The sequence below is a fragment of the Phalacrocorax carbo genome, chromosome 25 (genome assembly GCF_963921805.1).
Source record: "Phalacrocorax carbo chromosome 25, bPhaCar2.1, whole genome shotgun sequence".
NCBI lineage: Eukaryota > Metazoa > Chordata > Aves > Suliformes > Phalacrocoracidae > Phalacrocorax > Phalacrocorax carbo.
The window spans coordinates 2,450,724-2,477,791 of record NC_087537.1 but is presented as its reverse complement, the minus strand read 5'-3'; the positions used below and the strand labels follow the sequence as shown (position 1 = coordinate 2,477,791).

The following is a 27,068-nucleotide window of genomic DNA, read 5'->3' as shown; positions in this document are numbered from 1 at the left end:
TGAAAAATAGTCTCACAACCCTGCACCTCCTCCGTTTGTTTGTTTTTTTTTTTCCTTGGCTTATTGCTGACAACCTAGGGGTAAGCAAGGGACTATTCCTCAAAAGCAAAAGTCTCATTGGAAGGGACACAGATTCTGATCCTTCACGTGAAAAGAAGACGTTGCGTGGCTGGGGAAGCAGCAAACAGCCAGTTCATTGCCGAGTTGCCCATCAGACTGTTACTACTCTATTGAAAAAAAAAAAAAAAATAAGGTTATCGTTAATGGGTTCCCCTTTTACTGGAAAGACCAAGAATACAAAAAGGAAGTATTGGGGAATGTTTGACACCATTTTATTAATCTTCAACTGCAGTGGAAAAATATAACCTTTTACAAGTGCCGTCTTGTGTAAGCTCAAGTCAGTATATATATATTTTATATAAATTTCTTTTTTCCTTTTTTTTGTTTTTGAAGTGCAGCAAGAGACCAATAACCACATTAAATCTGATCAAATAAAGAGCACAAAAGGCCAAGCAGTTTCCAAATGGCATTTTATCAGATTTTTTTTTTTGTTTGAACATTGAATTTATCCTCATTTTGCAATCCAAAATATTACCTGAAGTTTTCTTTTGTTTTTCAACTCTTTGGCACAATTTTTTGTGGGTGTTCGGGCTGCTACAGTACAAGTCAGGAGAGATCTTTCCCTTTGCGTTCTCACTGCCAATTCGGAGCACTTTAACGTTTGTTATTTATTGTGTTTGGTTTGTTGGTTTGTTTTTTTTTTAAGCCTGAAATCATGTTCGACAATTTATTTCTATTCCCTCTAACGCGAGAGTTTTGTTTTTCCATTTCTACATTCACAGTTGAACAATATTAAGGAAGGAAAGGCGCTTCGATGAAACGAGATCATGAAAAGCGTCACTCGGAACGGGAGCTCTGAACATTCGTCAGTGTTTCCCTAAAATAAGAAGCCCTAAAGAGCGACTTTCCTTTTTTTTTTTTCTTTTTTTTTTTTTTTTTTTCCTCTTTTTTACATCTCTTATGCTGCATCAGTAGACTGAACTTCGGTTAGTTTATGAAATGCAACAGCTAACCCTTTTATTTTTGGGAAAAAGATAAACTGCAATGACTTGAAGTTGAGAATGTGGATACCGCCTCATTCACACACACTCACTCCTAGACTGAAAATCCTTCACCCCTTCCTTTTATCCCAGGCACCGACAGCATCGTGCGGCAAAGGTTACAGCGGGCGGCTGGAGACCCAGGCTCCATCTCTCTCCAGCAGCCAAAGCCAGACCTCAGACAAAGAGCACCACAGTTGAACCCAGTTTCCTCTCCTCCGAACCGGCCGTTCCCCTTCTGCGCCGGCCACGACAGAGAAGCCAGTCCTGGTCTGTCGGAAGAAGAGACTTGCTCGTTACGTGGACAGAAATCGGTCGTTCCCTCTTCCCGAAGATGGCCGATGCCAGGTTTTCTACGCAAGTCAGTGCTCAGCTCGCTAACGGCGCTGCTGCTGTTGCCGTGGCGGGATTTTCAATGTGGTGTGTTTCAAGCCTCACTCACTCATCCTCTCATTCCCAAACATTCAGCATCCGTGCACACTCCTCACTTCCGGGTTTTTTCAAAAGATTGGAGATTTCCAGTGGGGGTCTCAGGTGTCATCCCAATGGTAACAGATCTGCAAGCAAAAAGGGTCCGTCAAAAAGCACCCCCCGACGCCACAAAACCCCATATTTGGGAGATAAAACTAGTAGTAAGGGGAAAAAACTGACTAAGAGAGAAATAATAGGGACGCTAAGGAACCTCAAGGTGGGGTGACAAAGCTGTAACAGACTCATCCTCCCAAGCGCAGATACACCATCACGCCCCCCTCTACAATCTGCTCCTCTGAAAAGGTGTTTCAGTAGATCCACGGGGTATCGCAAAGCCGAAGGGACCCACAAGGATCATCGAGCCCAGCTCCTCGCAGGGCTACCTACCACTAAACCCTACGACTAAAGGCATCGTCCAGACGCTCCTCGAACTCCGAGTAGGACCAAGGAGTCAACGGGCTTCAATGATACCGCGTGCGGAGCGGCGCGGGACCGTCCCCACTAGCGAGGGCGACCGCTTCACGGCGTCAGGGCCCTCCGGCCTGCAGCTGCTCTTGCGAAAGCCAAGCAGCTCGCCCTGTGTCTCGGTTTGGGTTTGTTCTGATAGACAAGACCACAGATGGGGCTTGTTTACAGGAAAAAATGAGAAACAAGCGTCTAGAGAACAAGGCTTTTGTGAAGCATCTCTTTCAGACTCAGGAGTTTAGCCAATTTCGTAATTATGCAACATGAAAAGGAGGTGGGTGTAATCCCTTACCAAGCTTGATTCTTCAGTTTTCTCAGTTCTTTAGTCGCCCAGGTAGCGAGGGTTTTTGTTTTGTTCGTCTTGGATCTTCTTCCTTCAGTTAGCAGTTCATGTATCATGGGTCTAGCTTCTACTAATTTCAGTACATCTTTTCCAAATGCTGTACACAAATCCCTGCAGAAGAAAGAGAGGCTTTGAGGCTGAGTGCCACAAACAGATGTGCCAGTACCACTCCGATCGGCTCTTGCTAGCAAAAAGAAATCTGACTCACAGCTAATGTCCTTTTTAAAACGCTGCATATGGTCACTAATTTCAGCAGGAGGAGAGCTGAACAGTTTTCTGAAATTGTGACTAACCGGAGACGTTCAATCTCCTGTCCAAAGACTGATCTCCCTGATGTTCCCATCGGCTCTCCCGAAACGCAATAGGAAAGACTAAAACACCCCGACCCGCGTTCCTCGCACCCAGGGAACTGAGGGTGCGGTGTTTTGTTTTTAAGCCCAGGTCATCCTTGCAAAATCCTCCATCTAGAATTTCTGTAACACACGCCCAACTTTCACTTCTACCTACTGGTTTTCACCCTGTCAGTTAAAGGATCTCACCTGCCTAACCACTTCACACCTCGGGTTAAACATCCAACACTAGACTGAAAAAACCCAGAACTGACGTTAAATACTTCAGTCACAAAAATGCAGCTTCAAATATGAAGGCTGTGGTACAAAGATTTCTACCTAACAAGCGTGCCGGCGATTGAAATAGGATCGGGAAGCTTACCCTATCAGTCCAGCAGCACATGCCACTACTCCATCAGTGTGATCCTCATCTCCAGCAATGTGGTCAATGTAAGACAGAATAAATTCTACTCTGGGCTGCACCAGCATCACATCAGCTGAAAGAAAACAGCTTTATCACAGCAGGGTGAAACACAGTTCCTGTTTAATAGTCTGTCCTGTAAAAGGGCTTCCAACGTACCCCCCCGCCACCCCAACAGCCAGAACTCGATCCCAGAAGAGCTCGCTGAGATAGGGAGGGGAAACGCTGCCGGAGGAAGAGGAACCACAGCGAAGGGCTCTGAACGCTTTCCCTGCTCACGGCGGCAGAGCGCTCACCCCCACGCAGGCAGGAACGAACACGGATATGCCCACGGAGGTGACAACCACCGCGAAGCAGCTTGTCCAGAGTCCTTCCCATCTCCCTTTGTCGTTTCAGGCACAGAAACACCCCGGCAGGACAGAGTACTCACGGTGCACGTTCTCTTGGTCTCCCTTCAGTCCTTGGATGATGCCAGTGTAAGCTTCCAGGCAGCCCTCCCTCAACTCATTCAGGTAATCCACCATGTCATAGTCAGACTGGAAAGGCAAGGGGAAGGCACACTTCAGCAACGCCCTGATGACGCGTGCACAGCCCTTACTCGGTTGTGATTTTAATGAAGGAACTGGAGTGCGCGCCACCGGCTTACCTTATCGACCTGCGCCTGGGAAGCCTGCTGGAGGGTGTTCAGTACGACATCTAGGTACTTCTTAAATTCTCCTCCAATGGCAAGGGCAATATCGCCAAACACCGAGAGAATCTGCGGCTTCACAGACCTATGGACGTTTTCATTCTGGAAGAGATTTCAGCACCATTACATTCAGTTGCACGTCTTTTTAAGGTGGGAGGAGCTAATAAATCAAGATATTTACTGGAAATGTAAATCCTTACCCCCAATAAGTTTGGATTCCATTCAAATAGCAAGCAAGATAGTTGTCAAACACGAGATCTTCAGGGCATGCCTAACACTTCTGCTTCTCCCACCTCCCACTTTCTTCTCAGTGTGCAAGCCAACTGTTACTAACTGGCTAATGAGAAGGTAAACACTCACCCCCAAGTTCTCCAAGAGCAGCTGCATAACCTCATCACAAAAAGGCAAGATGTTGGATTGCAGGGCTCTGCATAAGTCACCAACCAGGCCCACTGCAGCCAGACAAACCTGCAAATAGAACAGCAAGTAAGACACCCACCCAGTGAGTCAGTCTTCCACACTCTATTCTTACAGCTTCAGCTTATTAAAACACTAAAGTAGTGGTGAGAGTCTGCAGCCATTAAACTACCAAGAATAATGACCCTCATATAGCAGCCGACGAGTCCCTGCTTCGTTAACCACTTCTATCACAAAGCTGCACAGACCTGAGCTTGCTTCACCAAGGGGGAGGGCAAGAGATCCAGATGCCAAAGAGAGGTACTTGGTCTGAACAAACTCTACCAAATTCAGCAGCCGGGTGGTCTAAACCATCCACCCCACGGCGTGTACCACGACGTGACTGTCTAATGGAAATTCACAGCCAGTAGCAACCTCTTTCCTCATCAAGGCCAACTAATATGCAGCCACTGTGAAAACACAGGTGTCAAGTCAATGAAGGCCTTCTGCTGAATTAAACAGAAGAGAGTCCAAATTTGTGCGTGCGGCCAGTAATTAGAGAAAAGTCTACAGGGCTCCAATTTTTGTTTCGTCACCAGAAGCTGCGGTATTTTACAGATGCACACCTGCTGAACTCAGCATCTGTGAGCAGATGAGAATTTAGAGATTGTGAACACAAGGCTGCCTGGTTTGACCTCTACCTGGTACTCAGCATAGTTCTTCAGTCCAATGCCAAGGAACGGTTTGAAGGCATCCATGTACTTCAGAAACTCTCCACCTAAGACTGTGCGCAGAAAATATTCTCGTTAGAGAAAAACATCCCCACCTACGATGTGTTTGCTGGAATGCAACAAAACAGAAACCCACCATTATATTCCACCCAAAACCAGTGCCTGTATGTTCCACAGAAGCACGACAAATTGATTCTCACACAAAAACTGAGCATCAGTGAAATAGGTCCGCCCGGGCTAAACTGAGATTGGAAAAAGCTCAATTCTTCGCAGGCCTTTGAAGACAGACGAGCCCCTCCTGTGCTGAGAAAGGGTGTTAAGATCTGACCGAGCAGACCCATCAGAAGGACGCGGCGGCCCGCTTCAGACAGGGTTCAGCACTGCTACGCTGCTTTGCATCAGCTGAGAACTCTACGCCTTTTCACATCGCTTCACTGCCTTAACGGCTGTAACGGCCTCATTTTGGAAACAGCTGCTCGGCCTCTCCGGAGCCCCGCAGTTCAGGCAGGGCACTCCTCAGTATGTTTATATTTAAACAGTATTTCAGGTAAAACATTTCTGGTCTTCTCCGCTAACTCCTACCTTCCCCGAGTCACTTGCATTACTAAGACTGTGCATGCAGACTTATCGAACCAAAAGTGAGAAGGCCTTTGTCCCAAGAGGTTCCACACTTGCGTTTTTACTTGCTGGTTAGCTTGCAATGATCCCACTCAACCTTCTCATTCGCCTCCCAGCCTCCTCAGGCGATTCCGCTAAACATTCCCAAGACCAGAGGGGCACCCACCAAAGACCTGCTCTCCAAAACACGCTAGTGTAAGAAGGGGCCACTCCAAAAAGCCGAAACTAACTCTGCTGCACTTTGTCATGTGTTCTCAGGGCAATCAGGCTTGTACTTCTGCTAGAACTAGGCCCTGTCGCCTGCTCAGACCCTCAGCAGGCTAGCCAGGGTAGCACCCTCAGGAAAAAGTGAAGACTCAAACAAGCCTCCTTACAAACTGATCTCCCTGAAGACCCATTTCTAAACCACACAAGGCTTCTACTGGAGGTAAGGCAGGGACGTTAGGCAATGAGGTAACACACGGACTTTCATCAGCACCTCAACTTTCACACTCACACGTAGCATTTGACAACAGAGTGTGTTCGTAGAGCTCCAGATGATGCCACAGCCACCGCCTTCTACACCTGAACCACGAAGCTCAAAGTGCCTGGAATACCACAACCCAAATTTGATTTTGCTTCCCCCGTTCTGACCCACTCTAACGCTGATCTTTGCCTCCGTAATTTCTTTTAAACAAGAGCAATGACCTCAAACCCACCACTGACAAAACTCCGCAAGACAACCGTGGGTCACAGGCAGCAGCAAGTACGAATCACAGAATCCCAGGTTGGAAGGGACCTCAGGGATCATCTAGTCCAACCTTTCTAGGAGAGCAGAGTCTAAAGAAGATGGCCCAGCACCCTGTCCAGATGACTCTTGAAGGTGTCCAAGGTGGCCGAGTCAACCACTTCCCTGGGGAGATCCTCACTCGGCCTTCCCCAGGGCCATCGCCAGCAGCTTTAGCAGGGGAGGCAGCTCCTGCCGCAGTAGCCGCTGCCAAAGCCGGAGAGGCCAAAGCCCCCGGAGGAGATGGGCCCTCCCTGAGAGCTGAGGATGCTGCCAACGGCAGCGGAGGTGGAGGATCCCACGGCGGTGCTCTGTGGGAAGGAGCTGAGGATGGGGCCGGGCAGGGTCACCACCACGGGGGAGGGCTGGATGACGACGGTGGAGTCCTGGCACTGCCAAATCATTAAGGTAACATTAGATCTCTTCTGCAGCAGCACGAGGAACCCAGGTTCCCCTTGTGCTGGGCACTGTACGAGAAGCACTAGGGTTTTTTTTCCTGGGAGAATTTGCATGGTAGCTACGTTTCTAAGGGAAAACACACCATTCAGTCACAAAACACAACCTAGCATAACCAGCCAGTCTGAGAGCTTCACAGATAGATGTGGTGAGATGTGTGGTCAAAACCATACCTCAGGCAAAACCAGGAACTAACAATGTTTTTCACTATATAGTCAAACAGAGAAGGAAGCAAACCAGTTCTGTCCCAGCTCTGCCTCCCCCCGAACACAACCCTGTTCTGCAGCGCAAGACTGACCTTCTACCAGGGTGCTGACTGCCATCAAGGCATCCTCCTGCACGCCCCCCGAGCCCGCCGTGCTCTGGAACATTCTCAGCAGGGATGCCATCACCACGTCGGAGATCTGCAAAGCATCCTGGTGCTGGACCTTCCGGAGGACGTTCTGGGTGGGAACGGAGAAAGAGATTGTAATTGCTTCCATCTCTGCAAGGCTGCATCGCGCCTTTACATCTCCTGCGCTAGCTCTGAACACTCGTGACCACATTGGGCTGCTAAAAGGGAAGCCGCTGTTTGAACTCTGTTGCTGCAAAAATATGCTTTGTCAGTGCAAGTGCAGTCTCATTCATTTTAGCTGCATTCAATTTTCCAGCTACAGAACAAACTGAATTTACCTTTCCTGCTGCATAGGCTATTCTCCCAGCTTTCCATTTGTAAGCTGGCATTAAATGTGACCAGCCCAAATTTGGCCCTATAGAAAAAAGCCCTTTTCCATCACAGCAACGTGACTGCAATCTCTTACTGCCAAGTACGGGCTGTCCATAAGCTTTGCTTCTAAACCACAGAATTAAACTTAGAAATCCGACCTAAGAATGTCCTTACTGCTAACTGCAGTCCAACCTCTCCGACCCAGGATGAAGACAGAATAAAGCAAGGTACAACCAATGCAAAACAGGTTTACAGAAACATGCTTAGCACTGAGGTGTTTGAAAAGCAAAACCGATTTCTGGAGAGCAGAGGCAGCCCTGCACACGAGCAGAGCAGGCTGGGGCGCGGACGTGGGCTCTGTGTTACCCAGCACGTTACGGGGAGCAGAGGGGCCAAGGGAACACCCCAGGTAAACACCTGAGCTTCACCGACGCTCTGCTCCCACTGCACAGCTCTGCCCATCCCCTTCAGCGCGTGAACTGCAGAACACGGCTTCGACGTATCCTTATTTAAAATAAATTTGCATTTTCTATGAAAAGAAAAAGGCTGATTCCTTAACCTGCAGAGGAAAACAATTATTTCAAGCCTGATTCGTCAAACTGAGTCACTCCAAAGAGATTGACTTTGACTGTTTAAATAATTGGTCCTGATTTTCTCTTTCCATTTAAATATTAACAGATGTTTTTCCTCTGCTGGATGTTCATAATTGTATTTCCAGCAGAAGCGAAAAGTTATGTAACAAAGTAGTATATTTGACTATGGAACGCTGGAAATCATCTCCCTCCTGATTTTTACTTAGTGGCATTTAAGTATCTGCTGCAACTACTGTAAATACTAAAGGTTCATATTTTGCGATAATGAGGAAACACATGTTCACAAATTAAAACTAGCAGTTTAATTCCACCTGTATTACACTTCCCACAGGCAGAGCTGTCCTGAAAGAGATCAGCGATCACACTGTGCTAAAAGGAGAGAGTCTAGATACTGAATTCTCCCCATTAAGGCCCATCGTAAGGACAGATTATTCCCATCTACCCATTATATGAAAAATTACCCTGAAAATTGGAGAGTGAAAGTAACAGCTGACGCTATGGGCTTTTGAACAAGAAGGATGAAGTTAATGATTTCTCAAAACAACCTGGAGACAACACCCAGGAGACCTCCTAACCTCGCTTAAGAGAGCGAGAAGCTAAAAGCGATAGAAACAGGCTGTTACCTGCGGGCGAGGAAAAGGCTCCCTTCCCTGGGCTAATAGGAGTGGAAGAAACAAGCTGCAGGGAACAGGTAACACCACCCAACGATGGAATAAATCCGAGTACAGACACTCCGCTCTGCTTTTATTTCAGATTAATAGTACTCTGTCACAGCTCCAGAAGAAAACACCCCCTTCTTCCCCAGGCTGCACAGAGCTGCGTTGATGCTGAATCTATGTCTGCAGAGTTTTAAAGCAGCTCCTCGTAACTGTTAATAAGCCAGGAATGACAGCACATACCACCCTTTCCTGCAGGAAAGCTTCAATATCAAACATCACGTATTTCTGAGGATGGTCTGATCAAACTCCTGAGCAGTTCCAGGGGAGAAAAAGTGGCTGTTTTCAGTGGACTTCGTAGGAGTAAGCAAGGAACTGAAATGTGCTAGTACTCCAAGTCACACGGGCTGCTATTACCAGATGTTTAATTTCAAGGACACTCGGTGCATTTTAACTAGTGCCACTTTAAGAACACCAACCACAAGACGCAGATGAACAAATTAAAGCTGTTAGAGTTTTTTGTCTGTACCAACCAAAGCGATTGTTCAGCCTGTAGCTAACATAAGAACCAATCTCAAAGCATACACAATCTTTAACGTGCTGCATGCAGTGTTCTTTATTCATATTGCCCTGAATTTTGTACGTCGTACTCTACTGAAGCCTTCTGAACCTTGTGTCCCAGCTGATATGTGGGAGGTGATACAAGATCCCATTTCCTCACTCAGATCTCATCAACAGGACCAAGTCAGCATCCTCCAGGGCACAGAAATGTCTCTAAAACTGCCTCTTTCCCATAACCACAACGCAGAGACAGGAACTTACCTGTAGAGTAGCACAGAGAAGAGACTGAAGATCATTGAACTGGATTCTATCAGAAGTGCTCTGGATATGAGACTGAAAAAGAACAAAACCCCACACGTGAAAAGCCTGCATCGCAGTCTGTGCAAACCCAGTGGATTTTGACAGCACTACGAGTTGCACGGGTTCAATTTTAAATATTTCACAGAATCCCAGGTTGGAAGAGACCTCAGGGATCATCTAGTCCAACCTTTCTAGACAAGATGGCCCAGCACCCTGTCCAGCCAAATCTTTAAAGTGTCCAACGTGGCCGAGCCAACCCCTTCCCTGGGGAGATTATTCCAACGGTGACTGGCCTCACTGTGAAAAATTTCCCTCTCGTGTCCAATCGGAATCTCCCCAAGAGCAACCTGTGTCCGTTCCCCTTGTCCTCTCCATGGGACTCCGTGTAAAAAGGGAGTCTCCATCTCCTTTGTAGCTGCCCCTTAAGCACTGGTACATGGTGATGAGATCCCCCCTGAGCCTCCTTTTCTCAAGGCTGAACAAACCCAGCTCTCCCAGCCTATCCTCGTATGGCAGCTTCCCAGTCCTCTGATCATCCTGGTGGCCCTTCTCTGGACCCCTTCCAGCCTGGCCACATCCTTTTTGTAGAGCGGGGACCAGAACTGGACACAGGCCTCCAGGTGTGGCCTGACAAGCGCTGAGGAGAGCGGGATGACGACTCCTTTCTCTCTGCTGGCGATGCCCTTTTTGATGCAACCCAGCAGCCTGTTGGCCTTCTCGGCCGCAGCAGCCACTGTTCGCTCATATTGAGCTCCCTGCCCACCAGGACCCCAGGTCCCTTCCCACAGAGCTGCTCTCCAGCCAGGTGGATCCCAGGCTGTGCTGCACTCCCAGAAAATGTGTTTCTTCAAATTTAAGACAAGACGTACAGTTCAGAAGCTTAATATATCTACCTATCTATAAAAATGCATTATACTGTACGATAACGGGTGAGCAACAAACCTCATTTTTATACCTCAGGTGAAGCCACGGCACAACAGCAACACCGCACCTACTGAGCTTCCTTAAACCCCTGACCCGTAACAGCGGGTTTAAACCTCGGCTTTACCTACCTCCATCTGCAGCACTTGCTGAAGTCGTTCCATGATGACCAGAGTTGTCTTCTGCACAGCAGGGTAACAGTCCTTGGCGCTGTTTTTCACTATTTCCATCAGAGATTCATATGCAGAACTCCTCAAGTTGTTCTGGTGTCCATCAGGCCTGTAACAGAAGGAATACATTTGCAGCTCTCAGTGCTCAGGCTTGCTTAGAAGCAGACTTTTTAAAGTAAATTGGTAACAGCTGAACTTCAGTGTTGTGACGAGCAGAAGTACTTGCATTCCTGTATTCCAAGACCTGAAAGTAAATGAAATTTTTGAAGCCACTTTTGGAACATTTTTTAATTCACTATTAATAATGACCTCAAATATCTTCAGTCACTGGCAGCAAGTACAGGAGCAGAAAAAGCCTCAGACCCACATCTTCCAGCGTGCCGTTATCCTGCCTGGGAAGAGACGGTCTCAGGAGGTGGGCAGCATACGTTACCAGCGCTCTAATGTCCTTCTGAGATGTTGGTGAGGGTGTTAAATTTGAAATAAAGACAGCTGAGATCTACGCTAAGATGACTGATGGACTTCAGAGCCTTGAGCTAGACACTACGCTTCTGGTTGGATGTAAATTATACGGGATGAGTTTAGACTTTGAACTGTTCAGACAGGGACACCATTTAAGAAGAAGTCCTGCAGCAAAAGGCTTCACTGACGACCGAACTGATCCAATGATTGAACTCTGAGCTGTCAAGATCTATGCGACCTTCAAGGCAGAATACGACTTCAGCATTACCCTTATTTTTGCATCTGTAGAAGTGAGAAAATATTTTGCCTCGTCTATTTATATTTCAGCTTAGTTGGGGAAAGCACAGTATCTAGCCTAACTGGGTCCTCAGCTCTCCTGGGAGTACCTGGTGCTAATGTGAATGGATGCAACGCTACAGCCACAACCGCAGCATGAAATAATCACAGTAAAACGAACTGTACGATACGCACAGACTTCTAATTATCGCTTGCTGCAACCCTGACTATCCAGTGGCCTTGCAGCCAACCTTGAGGAGTCCTATCACTACCGGAAAGAGATGCGCACGGTCTTCAACTGTGCTCAGAAACTTCAAAGTAAAACATGGAAGAGGCATTCTTGGAGGAAACCCCAGACTTACTAAAAGCAGATATGGACAAAATACTGAGAAATTATTCTGTGTGAATATCTTTCTTCCTGGGGATTAGCATTCTATATTCCACATGGTGCCAAAAAAGCCCAGTTCTGGTAAGAAAAAAGCCTGGTTCTGATAAAAATGCCATTCAGATTTAAGCTGCAAGAAAAGAGCAAACCAGCAGTCTGAAGTAACAACAACAACAGAAAAAGCATCTTTGCAGAGCTTAAGCCAGCCGGTTTAGCGTTACCTATCTGCAGTCTCCAGAAGTTTCTGAACTATTAGCTCAAACGAAGAGGATAAGCAGTAGGTTGCTGGTTCTTCCTGATCATCAGCTACATCTGCAGCTTCATAGGCAGCTTCAGCAAGACTAGAGAAGGCCTGAAACACAGAAGAACCATAGCTATTACACATATGAGCTTACCCTGACAAGTGCAGAAACCTATATTCCAACGGTTTTCATTCTAAAACAGCTCCCCCCCCCCCCCCCCCAAAAAACCCCAAACGTGTGCAGGACTAACAACTCCCTTCATGAACAGCTCATTGTTCAATGCACTGAACTTTAGTGCAACAGTGGTGAAAATTTTAGAGACTTAAAACATAACATTAACATGCAAGGCAGTCACCCCGTCTGCAGTCAAATGTCTGCACAGCACTACTGGTCTCAACAACCGGTAGCTGTCAGGAATCAAAGTGAATAAAGGCAGATTGCTTGAACCTCACGGGGTATTAACAGAGTCTACCCACTATCCAGCATCATCATCACAAGTTAAAATCCTGGTTTAGACAAGGCTGCAGACCACTCAGATTCCCAGCTGCAGAGCAATTGTACTTGCTCTGAGACACAGGTGGATTAGAAGAGTTGAAAGCCTCCTCATTTTCATTTCAGTCTAACAACATACAGCAGCCATCGTCTTCAGAAGGCAAAATCCACAGCTACACGGACTTTTGCCAGAATCAACTGTTGTGGAAAAGCTTCCGTGCTGACTGAAGTCTTCAAACCTCTGGACTATGAAGAGAACTAATCCTGTCATTTCTAAGACTTGTTTTGACGTGCAAATACTCATCTCTAGTGCAATTCTTTTTGAGCAGCTCTCTTAAAAGGCAGTTAAGGGACACATCCTTTTTACAGTGGAAGATCAGATATGCCACTTGGTAGTAGACATGCATCAAGACGATACTACAACTGAAGTTATCAAGGCAACCCAAGGGGCTGCAGCTCTAAGTGAACACAGAAATCTCACACTCCTTAATTTAGTGCTGGAACTGCTGCAGAAGCGGGCTTAGATAATGGGAAACAAGACATCTCGTCTCTCCCTTAAGATTAAGGGGGCAATCCAGCTGCCCTCAAGACAAAAGCTAAATCCCAGCATGTCTTTTCTAAACAGCCACCACACCTGTTAGCAAGGACAGTTTCCACAGCATTTTCAAACCAAAGGCAACTTCTACACTCAGTGAATATGGGCATTTTTTTCTCCTTAGAAATCCATTTCTTCCTTTATTCTTTCCTACCGGAGCCACAAACCAGACTCGAGATAACTTACAGTTAACAACAGTTGGGTGTGCTGGATGACTAAGCCACGAGTCATCTCTGAAATCCATTTAAGTGTGTGAGTATATACATGTATGTGTGTGTATATATATGTCTGTGTGTGTCTATTCATATATACGAATATGAGCTGCGTTCCCCTTGTTGATAGAAACTTAATCATACGTCCAGCAGCGAAGGGGCTGCCTCACCCAGCACACGTTGGAGGCCACTCTGGGCTCAGCGCTCAGGCCCTCCATCAGACACTGCAGCAGTGGAGCGAGGTAAACGTCATTGATGGCAGCTTCGGGAAGCATCTCACAGATCCTGCCCACGGTCCAAGCAGTCGTGTCTCGAACCACAACACTGGGGTCCTTCATTAGTTCTATTAAAGTTGGCATTGCCTAAAACATAATTGCAGTCAGGAGAAAGATGTGATCAAAGGCAATACATGGAAATACGGGTTTGCCACTATTTCTGATTTTAATGTGTTCCCGATGAGATAGTGATAGGCTGGGGAGGACAGTCTAGATCCAGTGCGGCCATTTTTCTCGTATTTTAAGATTGATAAAGTTATTTCCCAGGAGGAAAGACTTGAGAACTGATGCATCTGGAGTCAGGTATTCTGAAGTCCTGCATGTCACTGTGACTCAGAGCTGTGTAACCGAACTGCCTGCCCTGGGCCTTCCAAATCTCTCTAAAACATGATTAAAAGGTAGCATCCGTTTGCTTTTCCTCAGATTAAGGTGCAAAGCAAGCATCCTCCTCCGCATAAATCAGAAAGGTTTTGCTCTACAAGCCTCCAAGAAAACGCAATGAATCTTACCTGTATGACTAGTGGTTTGAGCTGGTTAGGCTCTGGTCCTTCCAAAATGCACCCAAAAGCCATCACAGCTGCATCTCTGTATCGCCAATCTGGATTTTTAATATGTTCTTTAATAAAGGGCAGCACATGAGGAACAATGTCATCTTCACAGCAGGTCGCCAGGAGCATGAGGCAGACTCCTGCTGCTTTGCAGGGGTTCCAGTCGTCGTCGTCATCATTTTCATCCTAGGAGAACAGCACCCCTGGTCAGTCTGGGGGAAAACACCCCTTACCGCTCACTGGCAGTGGCATCTTGCTGGATTTACTGCAAGTAATGTTGTCGTATTACCAGGTGTTATATTTAGAAATTAATTCAGGTCTGGCAGTACCAGCTACATCTCTGGCAGAGAGGCAACCTGAGTTACTTGCATCATCTGTACCTTTCCATCCCGGTGTAAGGCTGCTAGCTCTTTACTGACGCACCTACAGTAGCCTCATACATCTTCCAAACTGCTTCTCTCTCATCTAAGTTGAGATTTAGTTCCTTTGATCCATGCCGTCTCCTTGCAGAGCGGCCGCTGTACCAATTAAATAGCTTCTCCCCACCCCCGCCACCGTTAGCTCAGCCACTCACCAAATTCCTTTGAAGCTGTGTACCTGCGATTCTCTTATCTGTTTTATCTTTCCTGATTTAACAAGCACTTTAGAACCTCCTGCAATTTAACTCTCCGCATCCAAGTGGACAGCGATACAAAACAGAGGAACAACTCCCTGGATTTGCTAAGAGCACCGAGCCTTTCTCCAGTTCACCGCAGTAAGCCAAATGAACTCTGTCCTGTATGGCTTAATTAACAGTTTTATTTTATAATTAGACTTGCTGTAGCAAGTGATTCCATTAATTTTGATTAGACTGTGAAACACAGTCCAAACAAGTCCCTGTAAAGTGCTTAATAGCTGCTAAATAAACATGGACTTCACAGTGCAAAAAGTAAAGCTCAAGAATTCCAGAAATTGGATCTCTAATGACGCAGAGACTGTATATCGGTTTTAACTTCACAAACATTTCGTTAGGAATATGGACAACTATCAAACCTCTTCCAAAACCACAAATATAAGCACGCGTTAATAGAATTCGGCACAAAAATGACTCTGCATGCAGTCTCTCGGTCTCAGCCCTAAAAAACAATGCATCATTCAGTCAGAGTGGTGCATGATGTCTCCTCACAGACCAAGGACTGCCACTACAGGTGCTCTGAATAACTGCACCAGGGGACGTAAAGCACCTTTGGGACCAACCATACCAAGAAGTCACCTACGCAGGGGAGCTTGCTCTTCCACGCCACAGTAGCATCACTGTCCCAGAACTTGAAAGCAGGCAGAGCACATGGTTTCTGACATGCAGCAGGGATTTTGCAACTCACCTGTTTTGTTAACGTTTGTGTTAGAATCGGGACCAAATACTGTAGTGCTCCCTTCGCATAAAATTTGCTAGTGTGCTCTGGAGGCCTTCCTTGCTCTGCTGCCTAGAAAAAAAGGTTACAAAATGATTCTCAGTGGCTATACGGGCATGAGGTCTGAAATATGAACTCCAGGAGACACAAATTCTCTTTGGCATGCTTTCCTCCCCTTCCCAACACAAACTTTAAGTTACCATAACACACAGGAACCTCAAGGACACCTTGCACCAATCCCAGCTAAATATTCAATAAGCCGGTTCAATTTGCCATTCCACACACGCGTAGCATGTACACAAGGTAAAAATATAAATATTTTCAGTTTGCAGCTATGCATAATTAACAAGTGACCCCAAAAAGAAGCAGCAAAAGGTCTTCAGCATATAAACTAAACCTACGTGCTACTGACTGTCCTTTTATCCTTGCTATCCTTGCTTTTTGGGCATTCAACATAAATATATATTTAGCTGCTTTTAAAGATGGATCTGATTCATCTAGAGCCCTTCAAAGTTTAAGCTATTATTGATCTCTGCAGCTAATTTATGCAAACAGCATCTGCATGCAGAACAATACCCCAGATTCATCTCCAGCTCCGTCCATTGTAAGGGATAATGATTACTTTTATTTCATCCCATAATTTTATACTTAACTCATAAATAATGTATTGTATAGAACGTGATCAATCTTTTTGCGCACTGGGGTAGGACTATGTTGCTCGTGCCTGTAACAGGCCCCAAAATCTTACATGTCAGTGTAACAGAGTCCACAAGGCCTCCAAGGCAGCAGGTAATTCAAGAAATGCCCTCTCTTCAATGTGGAACATACACCTCAACGATCCGAGATGGTGGCTTAATGAAGCAACAGCTCAAAGATCTTCATGATACTGAGAATTTTCTGGTATTACACTGTGCCTAGTATACGTGCTTAATGCACATTTAGGTTAACCTTGCACAGGAGCTTGAGTTGACTTTGGAATGCTACAAAGAAATCAGGTAGCTGTCACGAACCGTTTGCAGAAAACTAGCACTTACATGTCACAGCGTGTTCTCATCAAACCTGTCAGAGACTCGTCATCTCAAGTGGTTTCAATTCCCAGCCAGGCCGGCACTAAAACCATTTTGCTCACTTAAAAGCTCGTCCTAATCTAATCTAGTATCAAAAGGGGTTATATTCAAGCTAACCTAAGACCTCTACATTAGGCTACAGAGCCTAGAAAATAACCCAAAAAGCGATTAAAGGGAATTCCAAATGGCAGCCCTGTCAAACTTAGCTACAAGCTTCACATTCACCTTGAACGGCAGAATAAATTAATCAAAGCTGAGCCCTGGGTAAGACAGCTCCTAGTACCCAAGCTCGCAGCTAAAAAACTGAGTATCACAACACTGTGCCGATGCCTGCAGCGCACGTAACACCCGCAGAGTCAACCAGCCTCGCGGGCTTTGTGCAGCCGCAGGTCTCGGCTTGTTACAGACGTGCACCACATCGCATCAGAGCGGCGCGTGATGTCCCATCCTGGACCCACGATTGCTGCACAAGGGGCTCAGACGGGCCCTTCCACGCTATCCCACTCGGGAGGAGGACTTTCAGATGCGGTTCAAAGACAAGTTCAGCGTTCCCGAACACGGTCGCAGGCATGCGCCGCTTTTCAGCGGTCTGCGAGCTCACCTCAGACGCCTCTATAGCCAGGTCCATCTCCTCGTCGCAGACGTTTGACCAGAACTCTATCCCCTGTAGAGCCACCTCGTCTATGTCACTTTTCATTGCTTCAATAGTTATCTTTAGAAACATGAAAGAAAAGGAGGGGAGAAAAAGGGCCTTTCAGCAAGTCATTCCTCCTGAAATACGTGCCCCAACTTTTGGCCAACTGGTACAGGATTCGAGATTGTCTGAAATAGGACGCCACATCAGAGTTACTGTTCTTGAAGACAATCTCCTCATTTAGAAGTTTATCAGCTATCTATCAGCAGCTCGGGAGGACTGCGGAGCAAGTCAAGCAGGCGGCATTGTCCTGACTTTTGGAGTCTCAAGTCTGAAACAGCCGACGCTGGTATTAAAGATTTTGCTATGAGAGAGGGATTCACAGCGTGCAGTCACTGCCAAAGAAAAACAAATCGGGAACCTAGGAAAACAACTCCTCTTGGATTAGGACAAAGGAGTACAGGAAGATCAGACAGCTATATATGAGAAACCCCATACTCACAGCAAAAAGCGCAGGGCCCATATATGTCTCCATATACTGATAATAAAGGGACATTATCTTCACCAAATTCTGTAAGGCAGCCACTCGTACCTGTCAGAGTAGAAAATGGACCAAAGGTGTGACCTTTGAAAACCAAGCACGGCCATAGCCAGATTAACAACCCAGGCTTTCTGCTGATTTAAGTTTACTCCATACCTAACAAGGTCTTTCACAACAAGCGACATAAATCCTCCCAGTAGTTTAATGCTTATCACTTTAAGTATGAAACTCACTTTGCTTGAGTACTTACATACGCGCCAATCATTTAACAGAATACTGTTTCTTTCATGTAACACTTTTCAACTGTTTGTTGGTGCTAGAGGTTCTGGTCAGCTTCCCCAAAAAGGTGCAGACAAATCAAACATTTAATTTCACTCACCCTTGTGTCTGGACACTGCGTTGCTTCACAGACTACTTGCATAATAAAGTGCCTTTCAGACTAGAAGGAGAAATAAAAGAACATTAGAACTGCCTTACAAAAGCATGACAGTCTTTGCAGCCCTTCCTATGGAGGCTGTATTTTGAGTCTGGACTAGTACAGTCACTCATGCACCACTTCTAAAGATCAAGGGACAGTGCAGGTTACTGTTCACTGCAGTATTTTAAATCATTTCTTCTCCAAAACAGGAATCTCAAGCTTCCATTTCAAAAAGTGCTTAACAGGCTGTCCAAAAGAGAAAGATACAGCAGAACTAAAGACACTAGCTTTTCAGGGGGGAGAAAGAAAAACCCCTGCTGTTTTCTGAACTGCCTTTCAGCAATTGCTTCAAGAAACCTCAAAACTCAAGTCAGGACATAAATTTCTTGAGGGGAAGTACCTGCATACTTGCATTTTAGCGGGAAGGAACGGACTTATGCCCAGGCTATTTACGGCACTGAAGCCCAAGAGAAATATGGTCTGAATGGATTGTGCACCTCCCATCTCCAATTCTGAAAGACTTCAGTTGATCCCCATCAACATCAGCCGAATGGGTGACTAGGGAAAGTTTTCAGTAAAAGACCTTCTAAGCTGAAGGTTCAATATTAATTCCATCTTCCGCATACTCTCCCTGGTAGAGACCTAGAGGATAGGCTTAATCCAAGAAGGAAAAGAAAAATCAATAGATTTCTCTGTTCTGAAAAGACTCTCATTCCGAGGCCCCTATTCTGAAGGCTCTTACAGGCCTTCCTCCCCCAACAATTTGCAGAGTTAAATCTGGATTGCTGCCACACCACTTGAAAGAAAGTGCTGATCCAAGCTTGTACTCTTACAGCAGCATTATAGAGTTTGATTAGGAAGCAGATCATCTAACAGGCTAAACTCTAAGGTTAGTTCAAATTTATCCAAAAAAAGCCAACGATGCTTCCTTTCCATTGATGAATCTCTGAAGATTCCCACAGTAGTTTTGCATTACAACAAGAACACACCGGATTTACAGAAACGAATCCAAGTCTCAGTTGCAAGAGAATTATGCATCAAAATTCAGCGTGGTGCATGATTTCTCATCACAGACCGTGGATTCAGCCCTTGCATTTTAGGCCAAGAATCGTTACCCCCCTCACCTCTTTGTCAAAGTTTGCTTTGGTGAATTCCAAAGAGTTCAGGAGTGCATTAGTAGCTGCTAGCTTCACATTGTTGCTGGGCTCTTCCTTTCTCATTCCCTGGATGATGGCTGTCAGGATCTCATTGGATTTGTCCTGAAGCTGCTCTGGATCCTAAAAGAAATATTGATGAAGTTATTTGCCAGCTGAACAACCTTCTCCGTATTTTAAAGCAACCTCAGAGTTCGATCCTGAAGTCTACAAGCAGAATTTTAATGACATTAAGGCCCAGAAGCTCTTTGTTCAATGGGAGGACCAGAACGCAAGTACAAGGACTTCGTACACCATTATGTCTTTTGAGCTTCTGGGACTGGAAGGAGAAGACTGAACCGAGCACAAATACCCCAGATATCCAGGTGATAAACGCCAAATAAACTCCACTGTTTCAAACAGTAGTTCAACAAGCTTCAGACTGCCTGACTTCATTCAATTAGCAAGTCAAAAAACACTGACTGTTTTCCAGTTCCTTTATATAGGGGGGAGAGGTCTACGCCAGCAGTTGAAGTTAATTTCATCGGTAAAATTGCCAATCTTTTTTGGACAAAGGGCAAAAATACACTGCCTGGACCAGTAGCAAGGTCTTACTTAACAGGTTACTTGACAGGTAACTCAAGGCTTAGAGAATAAAGCTGTGAACATAGACTAAAGATTAATTTTTCTTCATGGTTAAATTTAAAGACTGCAAGATCCCCAAGTAACTGTATTAACTGTTAGATCAGAATTTATCCAGCAGCAGATTCCCAAACTAGTCACAAACCGTGTCACAAAGTAACTGACAAACTACAAAACTCCAAAAGGAATTTTGGTTACAAAATACCCGACCAGCAAGCCAGGGCATCCAAAAATCCAGAGGCCAACGACACATGTCACGAAGAAACAACCAACACGCACCCAAGTCTTGCACGGACACGTAACCAACAACGCTTGACCTGGAGCACTCCCCCTACGCGACTGTATGTTCTCTCTTTTATTTCATTGACCCTCCATGAAGCAACTGACCTCCCCAGTAAAACCAATCCCCTGCAGCCTGAGGAAAGCACCAAAGAGAAGATTCCTCTTTCTACCTCGCTATACCGAGGTTCAACCAGCAATGTGCCGCACATACATCCTTGGAGGCATTCAGCGGCACCAAAAAAGCAGCAGCTCATTTTGTTTTTCAGCGGCAGGTCAGACAGTGCGGAGGGTTTTTGCAAGCAGTCCACATCAGCTACCTGATGCAACACGTCGCCATACAGCAAACTGTATCGCTATAACCATGAGACCTTCTGTAGAAGGTGCCTCAAAGAGCTACATACTCTTGCCTGTGCATCAGAAATTCCAAAATCAATAATAAAGGCACTCCTCAGGCAAGAGGAAGGTAGTTGTCAGGTCTCCCCAGCACAGAAAGGAGACAAACGCTTATCATTGCCTATAACATTTTGCACAAAGTTTCATAAGGGCACCCCTCACCACCACGGGACAGCAGCGACATACAGACTTAAATCTGCACCTTACGAGAGGTGACCTGCATTTGTGCTGCAAAAGCAGGTCAGTCCTTTCAGACACCACCCGTGCGTGTTTACTGCCCATCGTTCTGTCAGCACGGAGACATGCTCCGCGCGGGTATTAAAAGACAACCGCAAGGAAGCATTACAGCCTACTAGGCACAGAGGTGTGAGAGAGGGGAGGCTGGAAGAGAAAAGGTGCTGGGCAGAAGCTGGGCAATAATACTTAAAATACACTCACGATATCCTGACAGATGTACCCAATGGCCTCCAACGTCGATTCTTTCATGTGCTCCGTACTGTGCTGATTCGTAACGTTCGCTACCAACTGGGGAATGAGTTCGGGCCACTGGTTCATGGGGATCTCCGCGCATGCGATGCCGGCCACGCACTGAGAGGCTGAGCTGGGCCTGTATGTTTCTGTCCCCAACGTCTGCAAAACCTGCGGGAGAGATTAGCAGGCGATGGTTTGATGTCACCAGAGAGAGCCGGGCGCTGGCTTCCCACCGAAGCCTTGGCGTGATGGTTTTCCAAACACACCCCTTCCCCACTAAAGCCGTTTGCTTGTTCTGCTTTCTCCCGCTGCAAACGAGGCCGTGACCACGGACAAATAATGTTTGAAATGAACTTGGCCATGGCTGCCCCTTTCAGGAAGTGAGATAGAGCTGTGTGATTACACGTACTTCTGCCACATCCTTTAAATCCCATACACAATGCTACGCGCCATAACGCGCAGCAGTGACTCACCGAACAATTCCTCCCGGCTCGTATTAGAAAGTAAAATTGCAAAAGCCAAACAAATTGTGGTTAAACCCCCTCCACCCCCCAAATACCGGACTGTTTATGCCAAGATAATCTGAATAGGATTAAATAATTTTCTTTCGGTTTAACTGCAATCAAAAGAATAATTTTTTTTTTTTTTGTATACTTCAAAACAGTTTCTTTAAAAAAAAGGCACGGATCTGTTTCACCATTTCCAGTTATACATCCACATTTTCCATATACCCACCCAACAAATACTGTATTTCTAAAGGTACTGGACAGAAAAGAGTAATAAACTGGTTTTGCAAGCTCCAGTACATGACAATATGACAGCTCCTGTTCACAGTATATGCTCCCCTTTTGCTTTCATTGATGTAAATAAAAGATTAAAGTTGTATCATCATCACTTGCCCAACCTTGTTCTTCGATTAACACAAACACATTACATGAAGTATGGCCAACTTGTATCATCTACAAAATGCTGTGTACATCCAAGTGCACCTTTGTTCCCGTTACCCAAAAAACGGTAAGCTGCCAGCTCTGCCACTGCAAGTCCTGAACTGTAGCTATCAAAGAACAAAGGAGTCCTCAGGCAAATTCACCAACTGCACAAAAATTTAAGAATATAATTTCCTATTTGGAACTTACAATTTTTTTACCATATTCTACTCTTAAATTTCGCTAGGCCTCGTGTAACCGTATGCGTTCAGACACGGAGAACGCTTCAATGATTGTTGATGCGGATTGTAACACAGTCGAGGCAGCTGTTCAAGTATAAGAAAAAGCAAACCCCAGCCCACCTGCAGTCACCCAGGGGGGAAGCCATGCCCATGAGCTCCTGCAATCACTATTCAGAGGCTCCTTGTAAATGTATTTACAGGTGTGAATTTAAAAGCAGCAGCCTCATACCTGTTTGGATTTTTGCCCTAATAATTCCACCGATTAAATAGTCTACACGCAACAAAGCACCCAAGCGAGCACGATGACGACGCTTGCCTCACGAAAGGGAGCAGCCGGCCAAGAGAAGACTCCCCGGGTGGGAAAGGACGGACAAGACGCCCATCGCCCATCCACCCCCGCGAGAAAACAACAGGCGGAGAACGAAAAGTCACAAAACTTACGTAGTTCTTGACTTCCCTGCGGGCGTTGGCGTCGATCGCGAGCCATCTCTGTTGGTACTGAGCCTTGATGTCGGGGTCCTTGGACGTCAGGGAGTTCTTGATCTGCAAGCCGGCCGCCACACGGGCAACTTGGCTGTTGCCGGGGTTTGCCAGCACTCTGGACAGTTCCACCAGGAAGGTCGGCTGAGGAGAGAGGAGGGCTCAGCACCCACGCCTGCCCCGCCCCGCCAACGAGGGGGGAGACAACAAAAATGGTCCCCATTCACCCAGCAAAACGAGACCACCACTCGCTGAAGCTCCTTCTCTCCCAGGCCGACTGCGGACGGCCACCGCCACGCGACGACGGCGGCTCTACCCCGAGATTACGGGCGTTAAGCTCCTAATTAGAACCGCTGGAAAGTGACGTAAGTAGGCATCGACTCGGCTGGATTTTTTTTTCAGCTTACTTGAGAGACTGTTACCTTCCGTGCTCCTGCCTACTTTATGCGTTCCTTTAAATAAACTACTCAGGTCGTATGCCAAGATACGTATTTTCTGGATGGATATCAAACACGGTGAAGAATAACTCTCTGCTGCTTATTTCCTTGCTTCAAGGCAAACACCCAAACCATAATCTAACACAGGAATTATTAAAATGCAAAATCAGATGCTCCTCTGGTGCGTTACAAATAAGTTTGCAAGATAACAAACTTGCTTCTCTGAAATCAAAGGTACATAGACATATATGAAGACCTCCCCCCGCTCCAAAAGCACGTACACGTGGAGAGAAATACACGGCATTTGCGCCACTTGCTTTTGGTGAGAGCTAGTGAGAAGTGCCTCCGCATTTAAACCCTTTCCTCATTTGACAGCTTTACATTTCAGAGACTTCCGCTGAGTGCTAGATACAGCTAAAGTTTCAGCAGTGAAGCTTTTTCATTTCGCTGGCCTTATGAAGCATTTTGCCTACTAAGAAAACCTTTCTAGGAAACAGTGGAAACAGCTGTGCCGTTTCCGAAACTGTTTCGCACCAAGCAGGACCATGGTTTTCCTGAAAACGTTTAACGTCCAGTTAATGTGTTACCCATCTCTGTAACAGAACTTAGGATACATACAAAGATTTTAGGGCACTAAAAAGCCATTTTTAAAACCGACTTCCCTTTAAAAGTTCAACAGAAACAAATCTTAGACTCCATGTCTTCAGTGACCAAGCGCAGCTCTTCAAAAAAATATTTAGCCGGGCTCCCCAGTGCTCAACAAATTGTGAAATTTGGAAACAGAAACGTGGGACAACTTAAACTGATGAGCGCAAGTCGTTAGAGATACTCTGCAATTTTAATGCAATAGGCAAAACCCCTACGAACACACCACACTAAACCACTTCCCAACCATCGAGACTGCTCACGTTTTATACACCGATTTTATCGAATATGGGAAACCATTCAAAAAAAGTTCACAGAACAAAACAGAAGTGTTGCTGCCACCTTTGAGAAAAAAACTGTACTAAAATTCAAGGATGAAGCAGCACCCTTGGATTTTCCACTCATAAATTAGCAGAAAAAATAAAAAGGTCTTTTCACGGAGCTTTAAGAATAATTCTAGCTCAAAATGAGAAGCGTCACATTAAGCGTTCCAGACTTGAGGCTCAAAGCAAATGCAGATGCGTATGACCTCAGCTCTCACACCTACAGAAGTGTCAATGAAAATCCCAGAAAAGGGTCTAAATTAACTACGGGGAGGAGGGGATGAGGAAGAACAAGCCGCTCTGCGGGTGCATCTCCATTAACTAACTGGGAGATACTCCCAGCTCTGGGTGCTCAGCTGCGGCCCTGGGCACAGAACCTCTCGCTCGACCCCGTGTCTCCTACCCCTTCCCAGACACCCTGTACTGTGATGGGAACAGCCCTCAACCTCTCATCCTCATCCTCCTGCACAGCCGAGCCATTAACTGCCCTCACAGCCTCCGTGGAGCTACTCAACCCCTGCCCTTCCCATGGCCGGACCGTTCCACGTCCCCATCCCACACCAGGGCGCAAACCGCAGCCCTGGCGTAAGCTCCACTTCCCCGACCTGGCTCTCGCAAGGCAGCAAATATAAACAAAATCTTGAAAAACTGGCGTTATCCCTCAGCTGTTGTAAAAGCCTGAAACCCAGGATCGCGAGCAGCTCAAGCACATCGCCCCGAAACACCTCACATAACACAGCCCAGGAAGCTTCAGGCTAATCAAGAAGATCCTAAGATTTAACAAACTGCAATTCAGAGAATTTTGACTCAAAACCGACATTTAGCACAAAGGCTACATCAATTCTGGTTCTGTGGGATGCTTCGCACACCTTAAAATGGAGCAACAGAAATAAAGACTCTGTGGCTTTCCCAGCTCACACCAGTGCAGACCGGTGTCTGTAATTGCTTAAAAGCTGAAAGACGCCGGTTCTGCTCGTGACAGTAACGCGTGCGTGACACCCCACGGCCCCAGCGCCAGGAGCTGACACCCCCCCGTGGCCCAGCGCCACGGCAAACCCGTCCCCTCCCGGGACCGCCGGGCAGCTGCGGCACCACACCTTGACTAAGCAAAAATCCTCATCCGACGTGGGGAGTTCAACTTCCCCGCGCCGCTCCCGTTCCAGCACATGGATGACACACGGGTTGGGTTTTCTCTTTTTTCCCTTTTCTCTCCTTTTATGCCTTTCCTCAGGATTTTTTTTTCCTTCCCCCCCCCCCCCCCCCCGTTTTTTAAGGTCACGGGGAGAACTCCAGGCCCAGCTCCCCGGTGCCCAGCAGCACTCCCCTCCCTTCGCTCGTGGGTGAAGCCACCAGCCCCTCACCCCCCTCCCCGGGCGCCCCCCTCCCCAGGCCGGCGGGGCTCCGGGGCCGCTCCGGCACTCCCGTCCCGCCGCCACCCAGCCTGCGCGGCGGCCACAAGGCCGATGCCGGTACGGGGAGGAGAAGGAAGGGGAGGAGAAAGGCTGCCCGCGGGGCCGGCCGGGGGCCGGGGGCTCGGGGCCGGGCGGCGCCCGGGGCAGCGATGGCCGCGGCCGCACATGGCCCGCGGCCGCTCCCGCAGCCGGCGCCGCCCCCTCCCCGGCGCCGCGCTCCGATTGGCTAGCGGAGGTAGAGGACGCGCTGCCATTGGCCGAAGGCGGCGGCCGGGCGCGGGCAGGGTAGGCTGCGCTCCATGGCGGTTCGGCCTGGCCGGGCGGGGCGGGGGGGGGGAGGGGAGCGCCCGCCGCCGGCCCCGTTCGCGGCCCCACCGCCCTCGCCCGGCCCCGCCGCCGTCCCCGGGCGCTCACCAGGTTCTCGATGGCCGCCTGCTCCAGGAACTTCTGCGCCGCTTCAAGCTCGGAGCGGTCTGCGGAAAGGCGGGGGAGGGGAATGGGGGGGGGGTTTGGGGGAGAACCGGCGTCAGTCAGCGGGCGCGCGGGGCCCAACCGCCCTCCCTCAGGCGCCGCCGCCGGACACCGCGGCCGGGCCTCCCCCGCCGGTTCCCTCCCCGCGGCTTTCCCCGCCGCCGCCCACGCCCTCCCGGGGCCGGGGCCGCCGCCTCGGCCGCCCCAGGGGTGCGCGGCCCCCGCCCTGCCCGGCCCCACCGCGGCCTACCCACCGCCTTCCCCTCCCTCCCGCCCTCCTTCAGGCCGCCGCCGCGCCCTACCCGGTGAGACCGTCTTCTCCAGGATGGTGATGAGCTCCATGGCGGCGGCGTGGCGGCTCCGGCGCCGGCGGAGAGGGGAGGGGAGGGGGGGGGAAAGCGGGGCGGGCCGGGGCCGGAGGAGGGGAGGGAGGGGAAGGGAAGAACGACGGGGCCTGCCCCGCGGAGGCGGCGGAGGGAGGGGTCCCGCGCAGAGGCCTGGCGGGGTGGGGGGCGGCGGGCGGCGGCTCCTGCTGCTGCGGGCGGCGGAGGGAGAAAAGGGCCGCGCGAGCGGGGCGGGCGCGCGCGCGCACACCGAGCGGGGCGGGCGGCGGAGGGATACCGACCGCGGCCCGCCGCCCCGCGCCGCCGCGCTCATTGGTCGGCGGCACCCGGCGGCGCGCTTTTTCATTGGAGGAGGGCACCGGGGAGAGACCATTGGCGGGTAACGGAGAGGAAGGGAGAGGGCGGGGCTTCCGGCGGGGCGCGCGTTCATTGGGCGGTGCCGGGAAGGGCGCCCCGGCGGCGCGCGGGGGGAGGCGGCCACGTGGGGGCCGCGGCCGGGCGGGGGCGACCGCCGGTACCGGTATCGCCATCGTCACGGCCCCGCCGGCCGGTCCCGGCGGCCCCCAGCCCGGGGAGGCGGCGGCCCCGGGGGCGGAGCAGTCGTGGGGGAGCGCCTCTCGCTCCCCCGGAGCCGGCCC

General features: G+C 48.3%; 1 protein-coding gene across 2 annotated transcripts; it reads right to left on the bottom strand.

The window, feature by feature from the left end:
• Positions 1-308: 308 nt before the first annotated feature.
• On the bottom strand, positions 309-26,706 carry KPNB1 (karyopherin subunit beta 1). Of its 2 annotated transcripts, XM_064473600.1 has the most exons (22): positions 26,389-26,705; positions 26,030-26,088; positions 22,760-22,942; positions 21,118-21,318; positions 19,354-19,506; positions 18,191-18,250; positions 17,773-17,862; positions 17,238-17,348; positions 15,540-15,641; positions 14,140-14,364; positions 13,526-13,717; positions 12,036-12,166; positions 10,653-10,800; positions 9,562-9,633; positions 7,083-7,227; positions 4,915-4,997; positions 4,178-4,285; positions 3,776-3,919; positions 3,560-3,665; positions 3,091-3,205; positions 2,329-2,490; positions 309-1,657 (listed from the first exon to the last, which is right to left on the bottom strand). In XM_064473600.1, coding segments are annotated over exons 1-22 (2,631 nt in total). In that variant the 5' UTR covers positions 26,429-26,705; the 3' UTR covers positions 309-1,656. The 2 variants fall into 2 exon arrangements, with proteins under 2 accessions (XP_064329670.1, XP_064329669.1); XM_064473599.1 differs by lacking the exon at positions 309-1,657 and having other exon boundaries at positions 2,325-2,490; positions 26,389-26,706.
• Positions 26,707-27,068: the final 362 nt, after the last annotated feature.

Excerpts from the sequence above, each read along its gene's own strand:
- KPNB1 (XM_064473599.1), bottom strand. The coding sequence starts at position 26,428 with ATGGAGCTCATCACCATCCTGGAGAAGACGGTCTCACCGG. Across the intron at positions 17,863-18,190 it reads CGCAGTGTCCAGACACAAGG|GTACGAGTGGCTGCCTTACA; the intron begins GTGAGTGAAATT and ends CTACTCTGACAG. Across the intron at positions 9,634-10,652 it reads AGCAAGTGCTGCAGATGGAG|TCTCATATCCAGAGCACTTC; the intron begins GTAGGTAAAGCC and ends GTTCTTTTTCAG.